The sequence below is a fragment of the Anser brachyrhynchus genome (assembly GCF_964034855.1).
Source record: "Anser brachyrhynchus genome assembly, chromosome: 11".
NCBI classification, from domain to species: Eukaryota; Metazoa; Chordata; class Aves; order Anseriformes; family Anatidae; genus Anser; species Anser brachyrhynchus.
In genome coordinates, this window is record NC_137706.1 from 19,127,547 (window position 1) to 19,144,883 (window position 17,337).

General features: G+C 43.2%; 1 protein-coding gene across 7 annotated transcripts in view; it reads left to right on the top strand.

Annotated features, from left to right (window-relative positions):
- The window catches only part of LRRK1 (leucine rich repeat kinase 1), a 76,892-nt gene that overhangs the window by 14,821 nt on the left and 44,734 nt on the right, over positions 1–17,337 (top strand). For all 7 annotated transcript variants that reach the window (XM_080607658.1, XM_080607664.1, XM_080607659.1 and 4 more), the window contains 6 exons: positions 5,196–5,359; positions 7,292–7,463; positions 8,861–9,040; positions 9,680–9,828; positions 16,829–17,055; positions 17,139–17,266. In XM_080607658.1, the coding sequence (XP_080463784.1) occupies positions 5,196–5,359; positions 7,292–7,463; positions 8,861–9,040; positions 9,680–9,828; positions 16,829–17,055; positions 17,139–17,266 (1,020 nt within the window). The remainder of the gene's footprint in view (positions 1–5,195; positions 5,360–7,291; positions 7,464–8,860; positions 9,041–9,679; positions 9,829–16,828; positions 17,056–17,138; positions 17,267–17,337) is intronic.

Here is a 17,337-nt window from a genome sequence, read left to right on the forward strand (position 1 = left end):
CTTCCTGTTGGCTGTTGTTCGCTTTGTTAATCTGGAGTTTTTCAGAGCGATGGGAGATAGATGAGTCTGTTACAGAGACTCTAGCTCTGCGCCTCAGAAATAATAGGGCTTTCCATGAATTTTGCAGAGCAGCCTGCCAAAGCTTTGATAGAGCAGCATTAAAAAACATCCAGCAACTCTTGTGAGTTTTGAAGAGTTTGGGAGGGGTGACTTTAAATAATCAGGGCGCTATAGACCTCAGCTCTGGGGCAGCGCTCAGAAGTCAAAATGGCCAAAGATTAAGCTGGTGGAGGTTAGCTGGAGCCATCTGGTGCTGTTGAGGAATTAATGTCTGAGCTCAGCCCGGAAAGGCAGCCTCCCTGCCCACCCCCATCCCCAGATCCTCTCTGAACCAGAGGCTTGGATTTCACCGTAATGGGACATGGAGATGAAAATAACTGTCAAGGCTAAAATGCAGTAGTTAATTCAGACGAAGCAGCAGCCAGCCAGCCAGTGGCCACTGAAGAGCTGCTTGTGCTGAAGCAGAGGTGGATGGCTAACGGTCCAAGGAATTAATAGCTTGACTGAGCATCGCCGAATGGGAGGCTGTGCTACAGCCATCATCTTGATTTGCTTCTCTCTCTGGAAACACCTGCACAAATTATGACAAGGTCAGTGGCAGCTTTAAAGTCTTATTATTGTTGTAAATCTGTTGCGGAGTAAGTTAGCTACCTGCCCTATTTTATCCTGTGTTAAACATCTCATTTATATCTTTCTCTAATAAAAATATCCTAGTCAGTTCCCCAAGCACCTACCTTATCAAAGGGACTAATGCAGCACTTAAAATCTCTGAGAGGCTGTATGTCAAAGACAGGGGTGCAGTGATTTGGGACGTAAAGATAATAATCTGTACGATGTGCTGTTCTGTTATGCAGCTGTTTGCTGATTCACAGCATTGACCTGCAGACCCTCACCTTTTTATTGATAATGGCACGGTATCAGTTTAGAAAATTTATCTTTCTTTCACTTGCTCTAATAACACGGCCTAAGACTGGGTGTAACTGCATATCTCTCTGACATTCTCCTGGTACCCCTTATTATTAATTAGACCTATTTTCATTTTGCTTCTCTCAGCTGGGACCGTGCAGTCTGTTGCATTTTTAAATTGATGCTGCTGTAACCTCTGAATGGCAATAAAATAACACTGTTTTTTTATTGATAACCGCTGTTTCCACTGGAATATTTTTAAAATGAAAATTAGTCTTGCCTTTAGCCTTTATTAAAAGCTGTTGCTGAAAAGCCAAACTTAAAAAAACACTTCCAAAGTATTAAACACTGGAAATATTTCCCACTCCTGATTTCAAAGGTAGTTGCTTTGGTGCAGGCTGTTAATTGCTGTGAGAGATAGACGAAGGATATGTTTTTAACGTCGGCAAGTGCCCCCATTTTCCCTTTACAAACAGTGCTTGGTTTGCTTACAGTCAGTAGCAGAAAGCCAGCAAAGCAGCTGTGGATCTGTGGAGAAACTAAACAAAGAAGATGCAGAGATAGGGACTGAATATTAGGGAGTAAAGCCCGTGGCCGCCTTTGCATGGAAATTCAAATATGTTAGAGAATGACCCCACACCATTCCTCCTCAGTCCAAATAGGCTTCATTTATCTGCTTCCCTGCCGCAGCCTCAGAGCTAAGGGGCATGGATCTGGGGCAGTGGACCCAGGAACTCTGTCCTGGACCTGTGTGATAAAGCAAAAACCAAGGGAAATCACAGTGGGTGTGTAAGAGCTTCTGGAGTTTCTAGCAGCCTTTTATTACAGGAGTACCCAAGAAGTATATCGTAACAATACCGTAACTTGCTGTGCCATATGCATTGTCAAATATTAATGTTGACCCTGCTGAGCAAAGTGCAGAAGCTGGTTCCTGAGTCTGTGTAATCCAAGAATTAAAAGCACTTCAGGACATCCAGGTGTAAATGCTCAGCACATGGTGGGATCAAGTCTGAAAACAGAGTTTCAGCATCATTCAGTGTCACTTACTGCTCTCGTACCGTGTTGCTCAAGGCTATATGGATTTGAGGAGACCCTATTATGACAACCACAAAGTGTTCAGGTAAAAAACGTGAGATTTGTAGGGTTAAAGACATAGGCAGAATTTCTTTGGACTTCAGCCCAGATTTTTTGCTAAAAATGGCTGATGCATGTATTGGCAAAATTTTATTCCCAGCCTACATGAATGCAGTACTGATGATGGTTCAGTCGTGCATCTTTTAGAAATAAACCAGTCTTTAGTCAGTAGAATTTACTTCTCTTTCTTTTTCCTACTGGCAAGTATAAACTAAGCTCATAAAATATGCTGCTTCTTATTTTCCATTCGTATACTAGAAGTCAGTATATCATTTCTAAAGTCACCAGAAAGCCCTCTGTGAACTGGGTAATTTGCTTCACGCGATGCTTAGCTTTGCGATGGGTGGCTTGGTGTTTTCTGGGAACCGTAGAGCGGATGGCCCACCTTGTCTCGCTTAATGTTTGAAATCTCAACTTCACTTTGACAGAATCATGTGGGTACAGCTGTTGGTTGAGGGCAAGCTTTTTTATCACTCTGTGACTCATCGGTTTTGTTCTTTTCAGGCTTGAAATTAGTTCAATTGCAAGATCTTTTTTAGGGCGAAGATCGTTGACATCTTTTTTTTCCCAGGTCTTCTTAGGCAGGAGGTCAATTTACTCTGCAAAATACAAACACAGAAAGAAGTTTTGATGACAGCTATATGAGAAACTTGAACGACGAGCAGCACTGTCTTTCTGCCAAGAATGTTTAAATACAAATATATCAGTTTCAAACAGTAGAATTGCCCAGATTACTTACATTCAATGAGGCTTTTATTGACTTCTACTTGATGGATGTTCAGACGTAGCCTCACTAGTATGTTTTTGTTAGATCGATAGAAAAATCTTATTTGCTTAAGACAGGGCTAAAACTTCATTTAGGGACTAAAATTACTATCTTGAGGACTTTGCCAGCTAACTCTGGGAGCATATGGGCTCCGTGAAGCCAGCCATCTGAGACCTTCCAGTGCCAGAGTGCCCACCGGTCTGTGACGGGTGATGGCCAGCCCATGTTCTCCTACCAGTGGTGATGTTAGCTGTGGTTATAGCTCCACCATTACGCTGCAAGGGATTTAAGAAGTTTTGCGGGGGCCAAAAATGCATGAGGAAGCATGACACATTAGTCAAATACGTTCGTGAAGTAGTCACTGGGTAAAACACAGAAGCTGTGTTGGGGTTGGGGTCTAGCTTGCTGAGTTCCTCCTTCCCTCGGTTACAATAGAACTGTTGTCTCGTTTCTTTAGCTTCCTTGTAGTGGCCCTGGTAATACACACTTGCTCATGAATTACTTAGCGGTGGGCACATCTGAAAGAGGGGGTCAGAATGAGGAAAAGCGAGCTCGAGATGTAGTTAATTTGGGGTTGGAAGATCTGTGTTGCAGCTAGAGAAATCGTGGTCCTTGTGCGCGCTGGCCCAGTGGATTTGCTCGTCCCCACTGCGTGGCGGGGCCGTTCCGGCAGGAGAGGTGGAAAAGGCTTCCCCAAAAAGAGATCTGGTGAGCAGGGCGTGGAGGTGCCTGGAGGCCTGCCTAGTAGATGAGGAAGTGACACTGGGGTCTCCCGGACCCTAAAGGAATCTCTGACCATGAGACACTCGTACCTCCACCTTCCGTGGCCATGGTTTAAACAGAGAGGTGGCCCTGCTCATTGCTTTGTTGGAAAGGATGTGCCTGTGCACTAGGAATTGGCTCTAGCTCTGGATCGTGAGCGATAGCCCCCCAGATTAGGATCCAGGCCGAAAGGAAATAAAACCGGCCCCTTCTTTCAGCGTTTATTTATAGGAACTTGCTTAAAATCCCTGTGTTCTGTCAGCCCCGATCTGCAGGGCTTCCTGCTCAGCTCTCCAGCTGGTTTGGATCTCCGATGTGAGGCATTCTTTCCTCCAAGGGGAATTCCAGAGCTTCTCTGTAGGTTCGGGATTTCATCACAGGGCACCGAGCACGGGGGAGGCTGCGTGTTGCAGTAACTGCAGTCTTTGCTTCCATCTGCGCTAGGCCAGTACTGAACCGTTTACATTGGAGAATTATTTTGCTTTAAAGTTCTCTCTTCTATCCCCCTTTAAACAGTTACCTGCCTAGGAATCATTTTCATTTCCTACCTGTGTTGTCTATGAAAAAGAGAATTAAACAACAAGTGTTATTAGAGGTCCATTACAGGTGGCTGGTCTGCTCCGAAATACCAGAGCAAATGCTGGATTTTTTATTTTTTTTTCCATGTACCCCCTAAAACTACAGAATTATGAGGCATCTGTACGTATTACATGAACTCTGAGATGCTGTTGATTGTGCAGTAATTTAATATCACATTCATCTGCCTTCGTTTCTGTTGTTTGTCCTTCACACGTTCTGCATCATCTGAGAAAGGTTATCGATGCGGGCACGTTTTTAATGGCACAAATCTCTGGAGCTGTCTCCAGTGTCTGAGTGATTCGAGCTTCATTTAAATAATTGATGAGAAGCGTTAGTCAGAATGTATGGATGATTTCAGACTGCATTATTCAAAGATATTTACCGACGGTTATAGATTGGTCCAAATTTACTTCTTTCTCCAGACTGCATTAAACTAGCCCTTGAATGACATGTGTGTCTATTTAAAATATATATATATATATTATTTAAAAAAAATCCTTGTTTGCTTGTGAAAACCTGTGGGCTTTAAGGACTTTAACCAAATGCAAATAAGCAATTTTTTCCCCGATTTCCTGTAGCCAGGGGCTGAGTGTGGCAGGTTGCAGCAGAGCATATGTGTCTGTGTCCGTGTGAGCTTTCTTCACACCTTCCTTTGGAAACCACCTCTGGGAACAACTGGGGAACTTGCTGTCCCTTTCAGTTTCATGTCCCTGCTGGAAAGTATTTTATTATCACTTTCTTATATCTATTATATCTTATGTATCTTATATCTTATGTATCTTATATCTTATGTATCTTATATCTTATATCTTTCTTATATATATTTAGCATTGACATTTTTTCCTCTTTTTTCTTTAATCATATGCAGTAAATATTTCACTGTTAATAACTCACCACTTTGTGTTGCCAGGGTGCATTGATGTTGCAGCTGTACTTGAGTAATAAAGAGGGACTTCTTCCTGACACCTGTTTTCTATTTTTGCTGCAGGAACTGTGGACATGGGTGGCAAGCAGTCCACAGTCGGCGAAGTCTCCATAATTCAGACACCCGTTACAGAAAGCATTCAGGCTGCTTACAAAGCTGGAGACACCACTAAAGCCCAAGAGTTGATTAAATTGTCATGTGAGGAGACGGCACTGCAAGTGGAAAAGGTAGGATTAGATGACTGCTCTTTCTCAAATGTTTTTGGGAAAGAAACCTTCAAATACTGAGCTGCTGTCTTCCACTACTCCTCGTGCAGACAATCCGTTCAGTTGTGTGTGTTACAGTGGTGCTGCAGGGCCCCAGACGTGTCTGGTTGTGTGGGGCACTTCAGGAATGTGCTCAGGGACAATATTTGCCCTTGAAAACAATGATCAGAAAGATGAGACAGACCACAGGGAAAAGTGTACATGGGAACAGGATCAAGGACAGGAACCACAGGGGAGAAATCCTGTCGTCACTGAAGTGGTGGTAAACCCCCCTGCTGGCTTTGCTGGGGTCGGTATTGCACACCAGACTGCCAGTTTGTTGGGGTATGTGTGGGTGTGTTGGCTTTGTCAGATGCTTAGAGTCCTGGGCTCTTCTGCCTGCTCTCCAAATGCAAGCCAGCTCTGATTCAAGAGCTGTGTTGAGCCACCTGAGCATGGTACTGACCTCCAGCTAGCAGGCCCTGCATTGCAAGTTGTATGGGTATGACTTGATCTAAAAGGGTATACTGCACCTCAGGTTGTTGGGCTAGTGGTTAAGTGCAGGCACAACCCCTGCAGTGTTAACGAGGGCTGAAAGTTGCTTTAGAGTGGAGCTCAGTCCTGCATTCAGTAAGTACACGCAAAACAAAAAACCTTAAAATCTCCTCTTCTCAGTGTGGCAGATTGATATAACAGCTCATGATGGCTTAGGAGGATGGTTACTGAAGGGATTTATCTGCCAAAAGCTGAAACATGTATAAACAGTATTTTTAAAGTTTTGATTGTGCTGAAGTTTTACTCCGTCTCCTGTAATCAGCAAAAGTTGTATTGAAAGTAGAAACACCGTGCACGATTCGTAGCTGATATAAAGAGACACATTATACTAACTAACTGTGCTCCTGGCCCTGTCTTCATTACCTGTGTGTGCAGTACTCTTCACAGCACACATCTGCCTGAAGGTGAAGGTCTATGACAGTGTTTTAGAATTCATGTATGTTTTTAGATGAGAGAAAGTGTCATGGTCTCTGTTGAATCAGCCAGAATTACCTCTTTTTTTTTTTTTTCCCCAAACACCACATTACTCTCTTTCACCCTAACCTCCTTGCCTGAGCCTTTGTACCATGCGGAAGATCCCCTCTGAGTAAATGCAGCTTGTGTAGAGCCAGAGCAGGTCTGGGTAATGTCACAGAGCGAGCAAAAGACACACCACCGCTGGCAGATGCATCAGCTTAGAGAGCAGTTACTTGGGTGGTCCCTGACGCTCTCCTCTCGAGGCTATGCAAGGAGGGGTGCTGGTGCTGTGCTCTCTGAAAGAGAGAAATGCATCTTTCCCCATCAAAAGGAAACAGTTTATAGACCTAGCAAAAAACTTATTTCAGAGTCAGTTCAAAGATGGTTGAGGGACCACTGGGAAGATGTTGCTGCTTGTGTTTGGAGCCGTACCTTTGTGCCAGCTTCTGCACTGCTGTGTCTTCAGAGCCCTTGTTTTGAGCCAGCTCTTAGGACACACTTACCTTAGCGTGTTGGGAGAGTACCCGAGCGTGAAGTCCAGTCAGCCGTCTCCAAAACATGAAATACTACACCTCTTAGCAGAGCACAAAAATGCTGTTTCTGTTGGTCTGCGAAAAATTGTTTTACGGTCATCGCTCAGTGCCTTGGGCACTTCTGCAGTAAAGTCATACAAAAAACTATTAAGCAAAACCAACAAATTAATCTAATTACTTAATATATCAACAACATAATGGCTACTAGTGTTCATGACGTTCTCAATTAACCGCTGTGACAGTTTGTAGGCATTTGCATGAGCAGAAATAAATACATGACTCTAGAAATGCCATCTTTCTCTGTTTGCTCCCTTTACGCAGAGGCAAAGAAAAATCTCAGAGTTTGTTTTGCTTGTGTTTTCTTCACCAGTGTCAGCTTTTAGGTATTGCGGCAGCGTACGGAGATCTGCAGGCGGTGAGGTATTTACTGAAGGAAGCATTAGTGGTGTTACCAACAGAACCTAATGATGACAATGCTGCTGTGGTGGCTGCATATTTTGGACATAAGGATGTTGTGAAAGAACTGCTGGATTCCCTGCGTGGTAAGCCTATTGGGTTGCCTCTACCTTTCACCAGGCTTTTCAGTAGCTGTTCAATATAGCTTCAAGCAGGCTTTTTTTTTTTTCTTTTCTTTTCTTTTTTTTTATTTTTTTCACTTCCCTTAAAAGGGGAGGGAACTCAATCATGGGAAAGTGCACAGAGGGATTTAATCTCCTCTGTGTTTTCAGAAAAATTCCCCCATGGGAGGAAAAGTACATGAATAAAAATATTCCATGTTTGCAGTTCAGAAGCAGAGGAAGATGCCATTTAGACGATTCATTCCCATCAGCCCTCACAACTGGATAATGTCCCAGATCCCACAGAGAAATCAGGGGATTTTCAGGAAGCAGCATCATCGCACTCTGCTGATTCTGCAGACACAGTTTTGCTGGGAGTAAGAGTGCAACATGACTGCCTGGCGAGTAACAGCTTGGGTGCACAGCTGGCAGCATGTTCTGTGCTCTCCTGTTGGCATTTCCATTTGACTTGCAGGGGAATTCCTTACCTTGAATTATCATTATATTTTATTTACATTTTATTTTTAAACTTTACTTTTAAACTTTCAAGTCTGAGGGATGTGACTAAACCTAGTATCTCCTTCAGCTAGAAAGGAGGCTGACAAGGATGTGTGTATAACCCAGCAGCAAAAGTTAAATTATATTAATATAATAATAGTCTCAGTAATAAAAAGTGAGTTAAGTATTTGCTGGAAACTTAAATCAGTTTCAAACTGACCAAATTCCCTTAAGCCTTTGCTTTGGGGGATTGTATTTATAGGTGCTCTGTAAAAACTGCAACTTCCAGAAGTTCTTATGCAGGACTTTCCGTCTGTGAAATTACATATAAACCAATCACAGGGCTTGGGAATAAATTGCATGTGTATCCTGTGCCGGGAGGACTTCCTTGGCTAACGCACTGCAGTGATTCTCCCTGGCTCAGTGTGAACTCGTGTTACAGCTGTGGCCCAGCTTGGGTGTTTGGATCCACTGTTAATTGAATCAAGTCCCTTGTCTCTGGATGCACAGCGCTGGTCAACCCTTGCAACCTCTGCCTGGGAATAGATACTTGATTTCTCTACTGGCACCCTAGGAGACATCCTGGAAACCTTCCACTGTTGCCAGTTTATATGTGATTAGACCAGGGCCAGCCAAAAAAGTTTGCCCATTAGCTGGGTAGGTAATGAACGGTTAAGCAAAGCAGGTAGCTTTCTGCTCAGCTGCAAAGTCTGTGCCTGACCCATCTAGGGCTCTTCTCTAACACTTGCACTCTTGCAGTTTAGTCTGCTTCCTTGTCATCAGGGGCTTCATCTTATACCCTTTCCATAGCTGCTATTTATGGATGACTCTTGCACATCACAGTCCCATGGCATCAACCGTCGAATACCCTATCTTTTTGGTAGGTCCCAGGACTTGCCAGCAACTCCTGAACTGGATGCTGGCCATCGCCTGCCAGCAGGGACACTTGGACATAGTGAAACTCCTAATTCGTGCATACAGTGCTGACCCAGAGAGCTGCGCAGTCAGGAGGAATGAGTTTCCAGTTCTTATACGGTTGCCCCTCTACGCTGCTATAAAGGCAGGTATGTATTTGCATGCTTTGAAGCCTTGTCCTTGTTCTGCAACGTCTTTCAAAGAATGGGCTGAGTTGTTCCATTCTGGGAATGTGTTAGTGTGGGCTGGCTTCCTGAGATTGTTCTGGATTTCCAGTGAGATAAATTAAGACAGAATTGGCTCTGAATATTTTGTCTTAGCCAAATTTTAGTCAAGACCTTCCTAAGTTAGGTTACTGTAAATGCTGAGAGGCTGAACTTTCCTCTTTAATTTTAAACTCCTAGGGAAAAGGCCCTCCAAAAATAGAAACTGTGCAAGTAAAAGCATTATTGTTATGGACACTATGGCACACAGCTTGATTTAGGCTAAATAATTTACACTTCAAAGCACAGCTGTGTGTATGGTTTAATAAGCTGGGGTGAGGGGGGGAAGAGAGAGAAAAAGAAGTGGAGCTTGGGCCAGTGCTTTTACAGAGTGTCTTTGCTGTCTCGGTTTGACTAAACTAAATCCTACCACTGGAAGAAACAGTCTTTACATGATTCAGTTCCCTTTTTGCACACCCCCATGATTTTTTTCAGAAGTGGTTATTTCCCAGGATTTCTGTTCAGGTCCTTGTTGATTCACTTACATGAGAAGAAGAGAACAGACAATCTGCCTTTTCTCTAAAGGGAATGAAGATGTAGCTGTGTTCTTATTACGGAATGGAGCCTTCTTTTGTTCCTACATCCTGATGGACAGTCCTGAATCCAGCAAACACCTTCTGAGGAAGTATTTCATTGAGACAAGTCCTTTACCAGGCAGTGCTCCAACAAAAACAGTAAGTAGCCATTTATCTGTCTGAAGAGATGTTCTTTGAAAGGAACATCATGTTAATAATTCATATTTGTCTGCGTACCATGTGGCTGGTGATTCTTCTCAGCTAAGATCCTCGTGGTTCGCTACCCATTTAGAAAACAAGCTGTGAAAGTGCTTTCATGCCAGTGCTGAACTGCAAGGTGTAAAACATTAGGCATTTAAACGGTGTCATCGTGCAAGGTGCTATGCATGATACCTTCCACTTGGCCATTTTAACATCGGCATGCGAACAAGGCTTATGCTGTGGAAAGGAATCGTTGGCTTTTGCTCAGAGTCTTACAGAGAAATAAGTATGAACATGGGCTTCCTCTGTGACCCCTGGCAAATCTCTTCATTTAGGCTTCTGTAGCACATCCTGGTTGCAAGATAACACCCCAAGCCCTGTGCTGGCCAGGAGAGTTAGAGCACAGAGCTGAACATATAAACCCTTCTCTTCCCCTGGGTCTGTTAGCTCAGATACAGCACGTACAAATGGGCTCATGTGGCTTTTGGCTAACTGGAGCATAGGTAGAGCAAGCTCACATCTGTTCGATATATGTTCCTCCCAGCCTCAAACCCTCATCAGCAAAAGATGGCTGGTAACCTTTACTGTCACACTCAGTAAGGACATCTCTGGCTTTCTGGAGCATCACCATGAGTGTCATGTGTGATCAGACCACATCAGTTTAACTGCAATTGTCCCACCAAATTGTCCCACCTTGTCCCACCAAAAAACCTTGAAAGGGTTTTTGGCGGGAGGCCAACAGAAAGCAATTAAAGCCTTTTTAAGTTGACAAGAGCTTGTTCACTACTTAGTCATTGATAGCATTTTGACAATTTTGTAAATCTGTTTGCATCTGTTTCTTCCACTGTGAAACATGGAGATTTAAATTCCTTGTATCTCACAGCTGTTGGAAGTCTTAATACATGGTAATGATGCATTGAGATCCACAGACAAGTGGCATTGTTTTCATGTGGGGTTTTACTACATTTCATGACTATCCTGTATCTTTGTGTAACAAGGCTATATTCTTCATTCTCTTAACCTGTTATCCAAGTCTCTTTTATTCAGAACTGAAAAACATCTCACAGCCCATGCTGTTACTGCTTTGTAGGGCAGCATGTAGTAGTTTGTAGTATTTGTATAACTATCCAACAATTTAGTTATCAGGCATCTTATCAGGCAGGTTGAATAGGAGCATCAGAGCCCGGAATTTTCAATAGTTACAGTTTTCATTGGGTCATAAAAATTGTGTGGTGAAAAATGTTAAGGGAAAATTTTCGATCAAGGCTCCGACTGCATGAATCCCATTGCCAGTTGAGTATCTGTTTGCTCAGCTTGCAACATTGTGGGGTGTTGATTCTGCTTTGGTGTTAAGTAAAAATAAGCAGAGAGGGTCTCAGAGCATTCTGAGCTTCTCCATTCTCTGTTTTCCTGCCAACATCCTGTCTCACTGGATTACAGACAATATTGCAAATGGTAGGAACTGCAGTCCACATATGTGAGCTTGACTTCATTAGGTTCAATCATAAGATTTAGAGCCCTCTCTATGCCATTCTTTGTTTCATTGAAAGGTGGACAAAAGGAAGCTAAAATATTCCTGAATAACAGTTGATAAAACTCCATGCCTGTTTAGAAGGGGAAAAAAATCCAACTAACTGGATAATTCAGCTTGAATAAACTTTGGAATAAATGTCTGAATCACAGGGAAGAAGTCTGTTTTCCATGTGAACTTGCTGGCAATTTTTAACTTAGCTGCTGTAAAAAATGACTCAGCCTTGCTCTTGTCACACCCTGAGCAAAGAAGAGAGAAGTCTTAAAACATCAGCTAATTGCCAGAGGAGCCTGGTTTAAAAAGAAGAAGAAGAAAAAAAAAATACAAAAAACACTCGGAAACTTGACCTTGATTCGTCTATTGGCTGTTTATTTTTATTATGTTGCATATTCAAGGTTTTCTCTTTGAATTAATTTTGGCAGCCTGGGCCGAATTCAGGAAGATTTGTCCTAGTTTGTCTGCCGAGCTCAGGTCTCTGGGAAGTGACAGTCACACACCTTTATAATTTTTTAAAATAAGGTTTCGTGGCAGCTGCAAACAAGCTTCCTCAGTGCTTTCTTCATAACCGATAAAGTTTGTGAACGTCAGTCTTTCTGAGTAAGCGCTGTGATGTATTTTTCACTGTTAGGAAGCAGAAGAGGATTGTGCAGAGGCGGCGATGCGTCTGGCAGCCAGCTAGATGTCAGAAGTTCTCCTCTTGGGCAGAGCAGGCCAAGTAGGGATCATTTCAGAACGAGCCCAGAATTTCAGAAGGACTCGTCCCATCTGTGCTATCTCTGAGTGAAAACACTGCTCAGTTGACCTCCAGTTGATTTCACAGCAGCGAACGCTACCAACTATGCATAAAATGTGGTTGGAGAGCCCAGGTTGGCTGCCGTGCCTTCCAGGCTGCTGTTGCGGTGTGTACAGTGCTGCCCTTCCTGAGGCAAGAGGAGTTACATCTCATTTTTCTAATACCTGTTTCTCCTTTTTTTTCTTCTTCTTCTTTTTTTTTTTTTCTGGTGTATATTTAACCCTATACCAAACCACTATCTTTTTAAACAGAGGAAGTGCTCCATTTTTACGGGAACAGGTAGCAAATGCCCAAAGTACCCCCTGCGGTAAGATGGCTAGGCACAGATTCCAGACTTTGATAGGTGCGTCGTAAGCACGGAAATATTTAACTTTCCAGTGTGTGCAGCATTAGATTTGTGTGTGTGTGTGTGTGTGTGTGTGTTCCATCATGGACTGGAAAAGAGATTAAACTGCTGCATTTTCCCAGGAAGTGCTTTGCTAGGATTTTTTGCATACAAATGTTATGTATATGTGTGTGAACCTCCTGATTTCTCTATCCACTGCCTGGCTAATCTCAGTTACATCACCGAACAGTCATAAATTCAAGTTAATACTTTCTTTGTATTTGGAGTTTGTTGTCTGCCCCAAAACAGTGGGGATTTCTTGCTCCTGCACAATTTCTAGTCCCTTACCTTCCTTCCAGTCCCTACGTCAATGCAGCCCTTGCTCAGAGGCTTAGCTGGCCCTCCAGTCTGCAGCACTCGGGCAGAAGGGACACTGTCACACCCCGGCTCCAGAGCAGGAGGAGGAAGAGGAGGGCTGAGCACAAGGTGCTTATTGCTCAGATTTGAAAAGCTGCCCAGGAGATGCAGACACCTACCCTGCGGCGTGTTGGATTTCACCGTCTTGTCTGTGGTTTTAGAAGTCACTATCTGAACTCTGCAGTTATCTTTCTATCGCACTAAATACCCCGAGGCCAGGGCTCTGCATTTTTGAGGTAAATGATATGTGATAATCTAAATAAAAGTTGAGATGAGTATCAGTCTGAAATGAGAAGCAGCAGAGGCTCGTGGTCCTGTCTGAACCTGCTAAAAGCTGGCTATATATCTTAGTATTAGTTGGTCTGCTCAAGGGCAAGTTCTTTTTTGTTCTGAAATAAGAGCCTGGGCCTGCTGTAGGGAGCATCCTTTTGAAACAGAGCAGGAACAGAGGGAGAGGATAAATGCCAACAGTTCTTTCTTCTGATTTATTTTCTTGCAGCTTTGCTGGGAATAGTTTAAGCAAGAAAACGGGACATTTGGGAGTTTGGGTGTGTAGTACATTTTTCCTCCTTGCTCCCCTAGGAGAAGGGGCAATGTTCTTATTATATGGACTGGCAAGCAGAGCCTGGGTAACTTGAGCCAGTGACTGGTGTCGCACAGGAAATTTGAGGCTCGGGAGTCTGAATTCAGGAACTCAACACAAAGAGTCTGCTTTCTCCTGTGAGGTGGAAACCAAATGAGCAAGCCAGCTCAAGGCCTTTGTTCCAATTACTGCCAGAATTTTGAAGCCCTACATGGATATATGCACCCTGTGTTGACTGAAGGACCTACGGATATCCTTTTGAATGGAATATTCACCCAGACTTTCGTCTGTAATTCTGCATTTTCTTGCTTCTGCATGTATAGGGGAAATATGTGAATAGTTCCTTCACTTCTGAAGTTCAGTCTCCCTCTGAACAGGATCTTTGTGATGGTTACAGGAGATAAGTGATGGTTCCAATAGAGATTGTGAGACGAATCCACCTTTCTGTGTCCTTCACTGCTGTGTTAGCAGTTAAAACTCTGTTCCAGACCCAGTGTCTTGACGATGATATGGGTAAGTGGGAAGACCCTTACTTGGCAGCAGTTATTTTTGGACCATGGAGATGTCTGGAACTGCTGCCTAAAAGCTTGGATTTTCCCCTACTTATTGTGGTTTAACCCCCACACCCATTTTTGGCTGAATCTCACCATAGCTTTTGACAGAAAAAGTCTGCACTCTTGGATAGAAAGGAACAGGATGGAATATGCACTGCCAGCTGAGGTTGTTAAAATGGCTCATTCCCTTTTAAAACGTTTCTCACATGCCTAGGCAAACTATGCTTGTATTCTGATTTCCATAGCTGGATCTTTACACCTTTCTCTTTTAGCCTGAAGAGGGCTATGAAAAAATCCTACCCCAAGAAAAACCTGTTAAAAATCTACACGGCACACATTTAGTAGGGTATTGGGCCCTTTCTGAACTCTTTCTGAGAGTGGGAGGTTTGTGGTATGTGATTTTGCTAATGCAGAGCATGTGATTTTACCCAGCGCTGTTAGGTAGGACTGTGATGGTTTTGTTTCTGTACCAGCAGAAGTCATGGTGGAGATGTAATTGTCTTGACATAAGCCTTTTGCTGGTATCACTACAAACTGCAATATGGTATAAACTGCATCAGTAGTAGAATTTCCTTGCTGATTAAGCTATATTTCTATTAGGGACAATTTTAACTGATTAACTGATGTAGGATGGAACTACAGTGATGCCGCTCTCCTCCTCTCCCCAGCCGTGGGCTCCTCCCCGCGCCTGCATCAGTACCATTATAAGTCTGGTTTTGGAGACCTTAGCTGGGAGCTAAACCAGCTGAAAATTCTCTCTCTAAAATACAGAATAATAGTGTTAGAAGTGCTCTGAACATGCTCAGAAGTGGCTGGACAGGTATCAGTACCACTTGAGGGCTTTGTAGTGTAGATGTGGCTTTCTGCATTACCTGGGTTAAGGCGTCTGGATGCTATTTTGAGTTCTAGGGGTAATTCAAAGCACTAGGAAAAACAGTCAAGTGTATCAGAACAAATGTGCCCTTCCCTGGTGAGGTTTCCTCATGCCAGAAAAATCTTCTAGTCTGTTAGTATCAGTGCCACATCCTAGCACTGGGTAGCTAGGAATGACTTTACGCCGTAAATCACAACTGATTGCTGTCCAGTGAAGTAAACGTGCTTGCTCCTGGGCTGTTACAGCTGAGAGAAAATTGCATACAGAGTTTAAAACAAGATTTTGTAAGTGGAAAGCTGTTAAATATTCAGGCTTGGAAAAGCTAACAATAAAGCAGAATTTGTTTGGTTCAGCGTAACTCTGTAACTCTGCATAATTTGATTTCCCGTTGCAGTTAGCTTGGTGTGTTTTCTATGGGATGCCTTGTGGCATGACGGTGAATGTGGCTTTAGACAGCTTGTTCTTTCTGCCTTGGTTTCCCCAGTGATACCGTGGACACAGTATTTCCATTCATATTTATTGGGCTGTCCTGAGGATTCACTAGCGAACATTTGAACAGCTCGATGTCAACACTAAATATGATTATTATTAATTTCTAAAAAGTGCAACTTATTCCATCCTCCTACATATTTACCTATGCAGTCTCCATTACTTGGAGTTCTGAGTCTCAAATAAGCATTTGAGTTAGACCTTTGTTTCCCTTTTCTTCTCCCTTCCCCATATTTATTCCTTTTAATTTTAAATTTGGAGTTAAAAATCTTAAAAGCTAAATACTCGAAATTGAAAAGCAAATTAAACTCGCTGTCAGGTCCTTGCTGCCTCCTGGTGGTGAATTAATGATCACTTCATTGAGGCTGTTTTAGGACTGAGTTTCATCAAAACCACTGAGTTTATGAAAACATTTTGGGACTAGAAGATTTAAAATGAGTATTTTGCATTGTAGATCTTATTGGAAGGCAACGAAGAGATTTTGAAAATGAAGCCTCAGGTTGTTTCGTTGCATTGATGGCCATTATGTGTTCATGTTTTCTTCTGTCTGAGCTGGAACCTGATATAAGTAGTTTTGCCATCCACAACTTCTGTTTTATTTTTTTTTTTTACTATTTTTATTTTTTTAATTTTTTTCCCCAAAGAGGATAAAATGACTTCCTCATATAACTGTCAAAAGCAGCAAAACATTGTCTAGAAAGGAAGCGACTGCCAAAATCGTCTCTCTCGGATAATACAGTATCTTCCTGAATTATATTGAACAAACTCGTAGTGTTGAGAAATGCTTTACAAGAGGGTGTTCGCCTTCCCTTGCCTGTCCCAGATGTTGCTTTTCAACATCTAAACCTAAACCTAAACCTTCCCAGAACAGTGCTGGGCTGCTGTTGCTGGGAGGTTCACGATGGAGGAGAGGTGCCCGGGTATATATTAATTATTCCAGCAACAGGCGTCCTCATGAGAAGTCATCGCCGTGCTCACAGACCTACCCATGCCCTCTTGAAAGAGACCCACAAGCTTTTCAGACGCTGGCTGCTCCACAGGGCTTCCCCTGGACCTGAGAGGGGTGGTTTCAGGCAAGGGCAGCTCACCCGCTGCGGGGCAGGCCGGAGCTAGTGGTGGACAGGCCGAGAAGGCCTGGTCCTCTGCCTGCACTTGGTCGTGGTCTTGGGAGTGAAGTCATGGAGCAGCTATATAGTGCGGGCTGCTGATATCCAGGCATGATTTCATCTCTGAGTCAGTTTAATTCCTAGAAGCAGATTGGAAAGTGAGCAAAATGTTTATGCCTGGGCTCTGATCTGCCAGATTCCCAGCGTTGCAACGGGCCGAAAGCAGTCAAGCAAGAGGGCTTTTACTAATGTGGTTTTCTCTTCTTTTTTTTTTTGAAATATGCAGGCTTTGTGTGTGAACTGGTCAAACCTCAAACTGCCCTGGGTGGATCTGGACTGGCTGATTGATATTTCCTGTCAGATAACGGAGCTTGATTTGTCTGCCAACTGCCTGGTCTCCCTTCCATCCGTGATCCCATGGGGCCTGATAAACCTCAGGAAGCTCAGCCTGGCTGACAATCAGCTGACGGAGTTACCCAGCGTACAGTCATCCGACGAAATTATATGTACAAGGTGTGTGTGCTGGATGTCTATGGCAACAGGAGTTTTTGCTAGCATTTTATTGATGCCTGACTAAATATCTTCTGTAATCACAGGTTGCTCGAGGTCGATGTATCCAGCAACAGGCTCTCTACTCTCCCTTCTGGATTCCTACATCTTAAAAACCTTAAAAAACTCATCGCTGCCAAAAACCATATGGAGAAGTTATTTGACGAGGAAAACAGTACGTGCAGTCCCTTGTTATGCTTACATTTCAAGGCCTGATTTGTAGAGAACCCCAAACTGTTATAATAA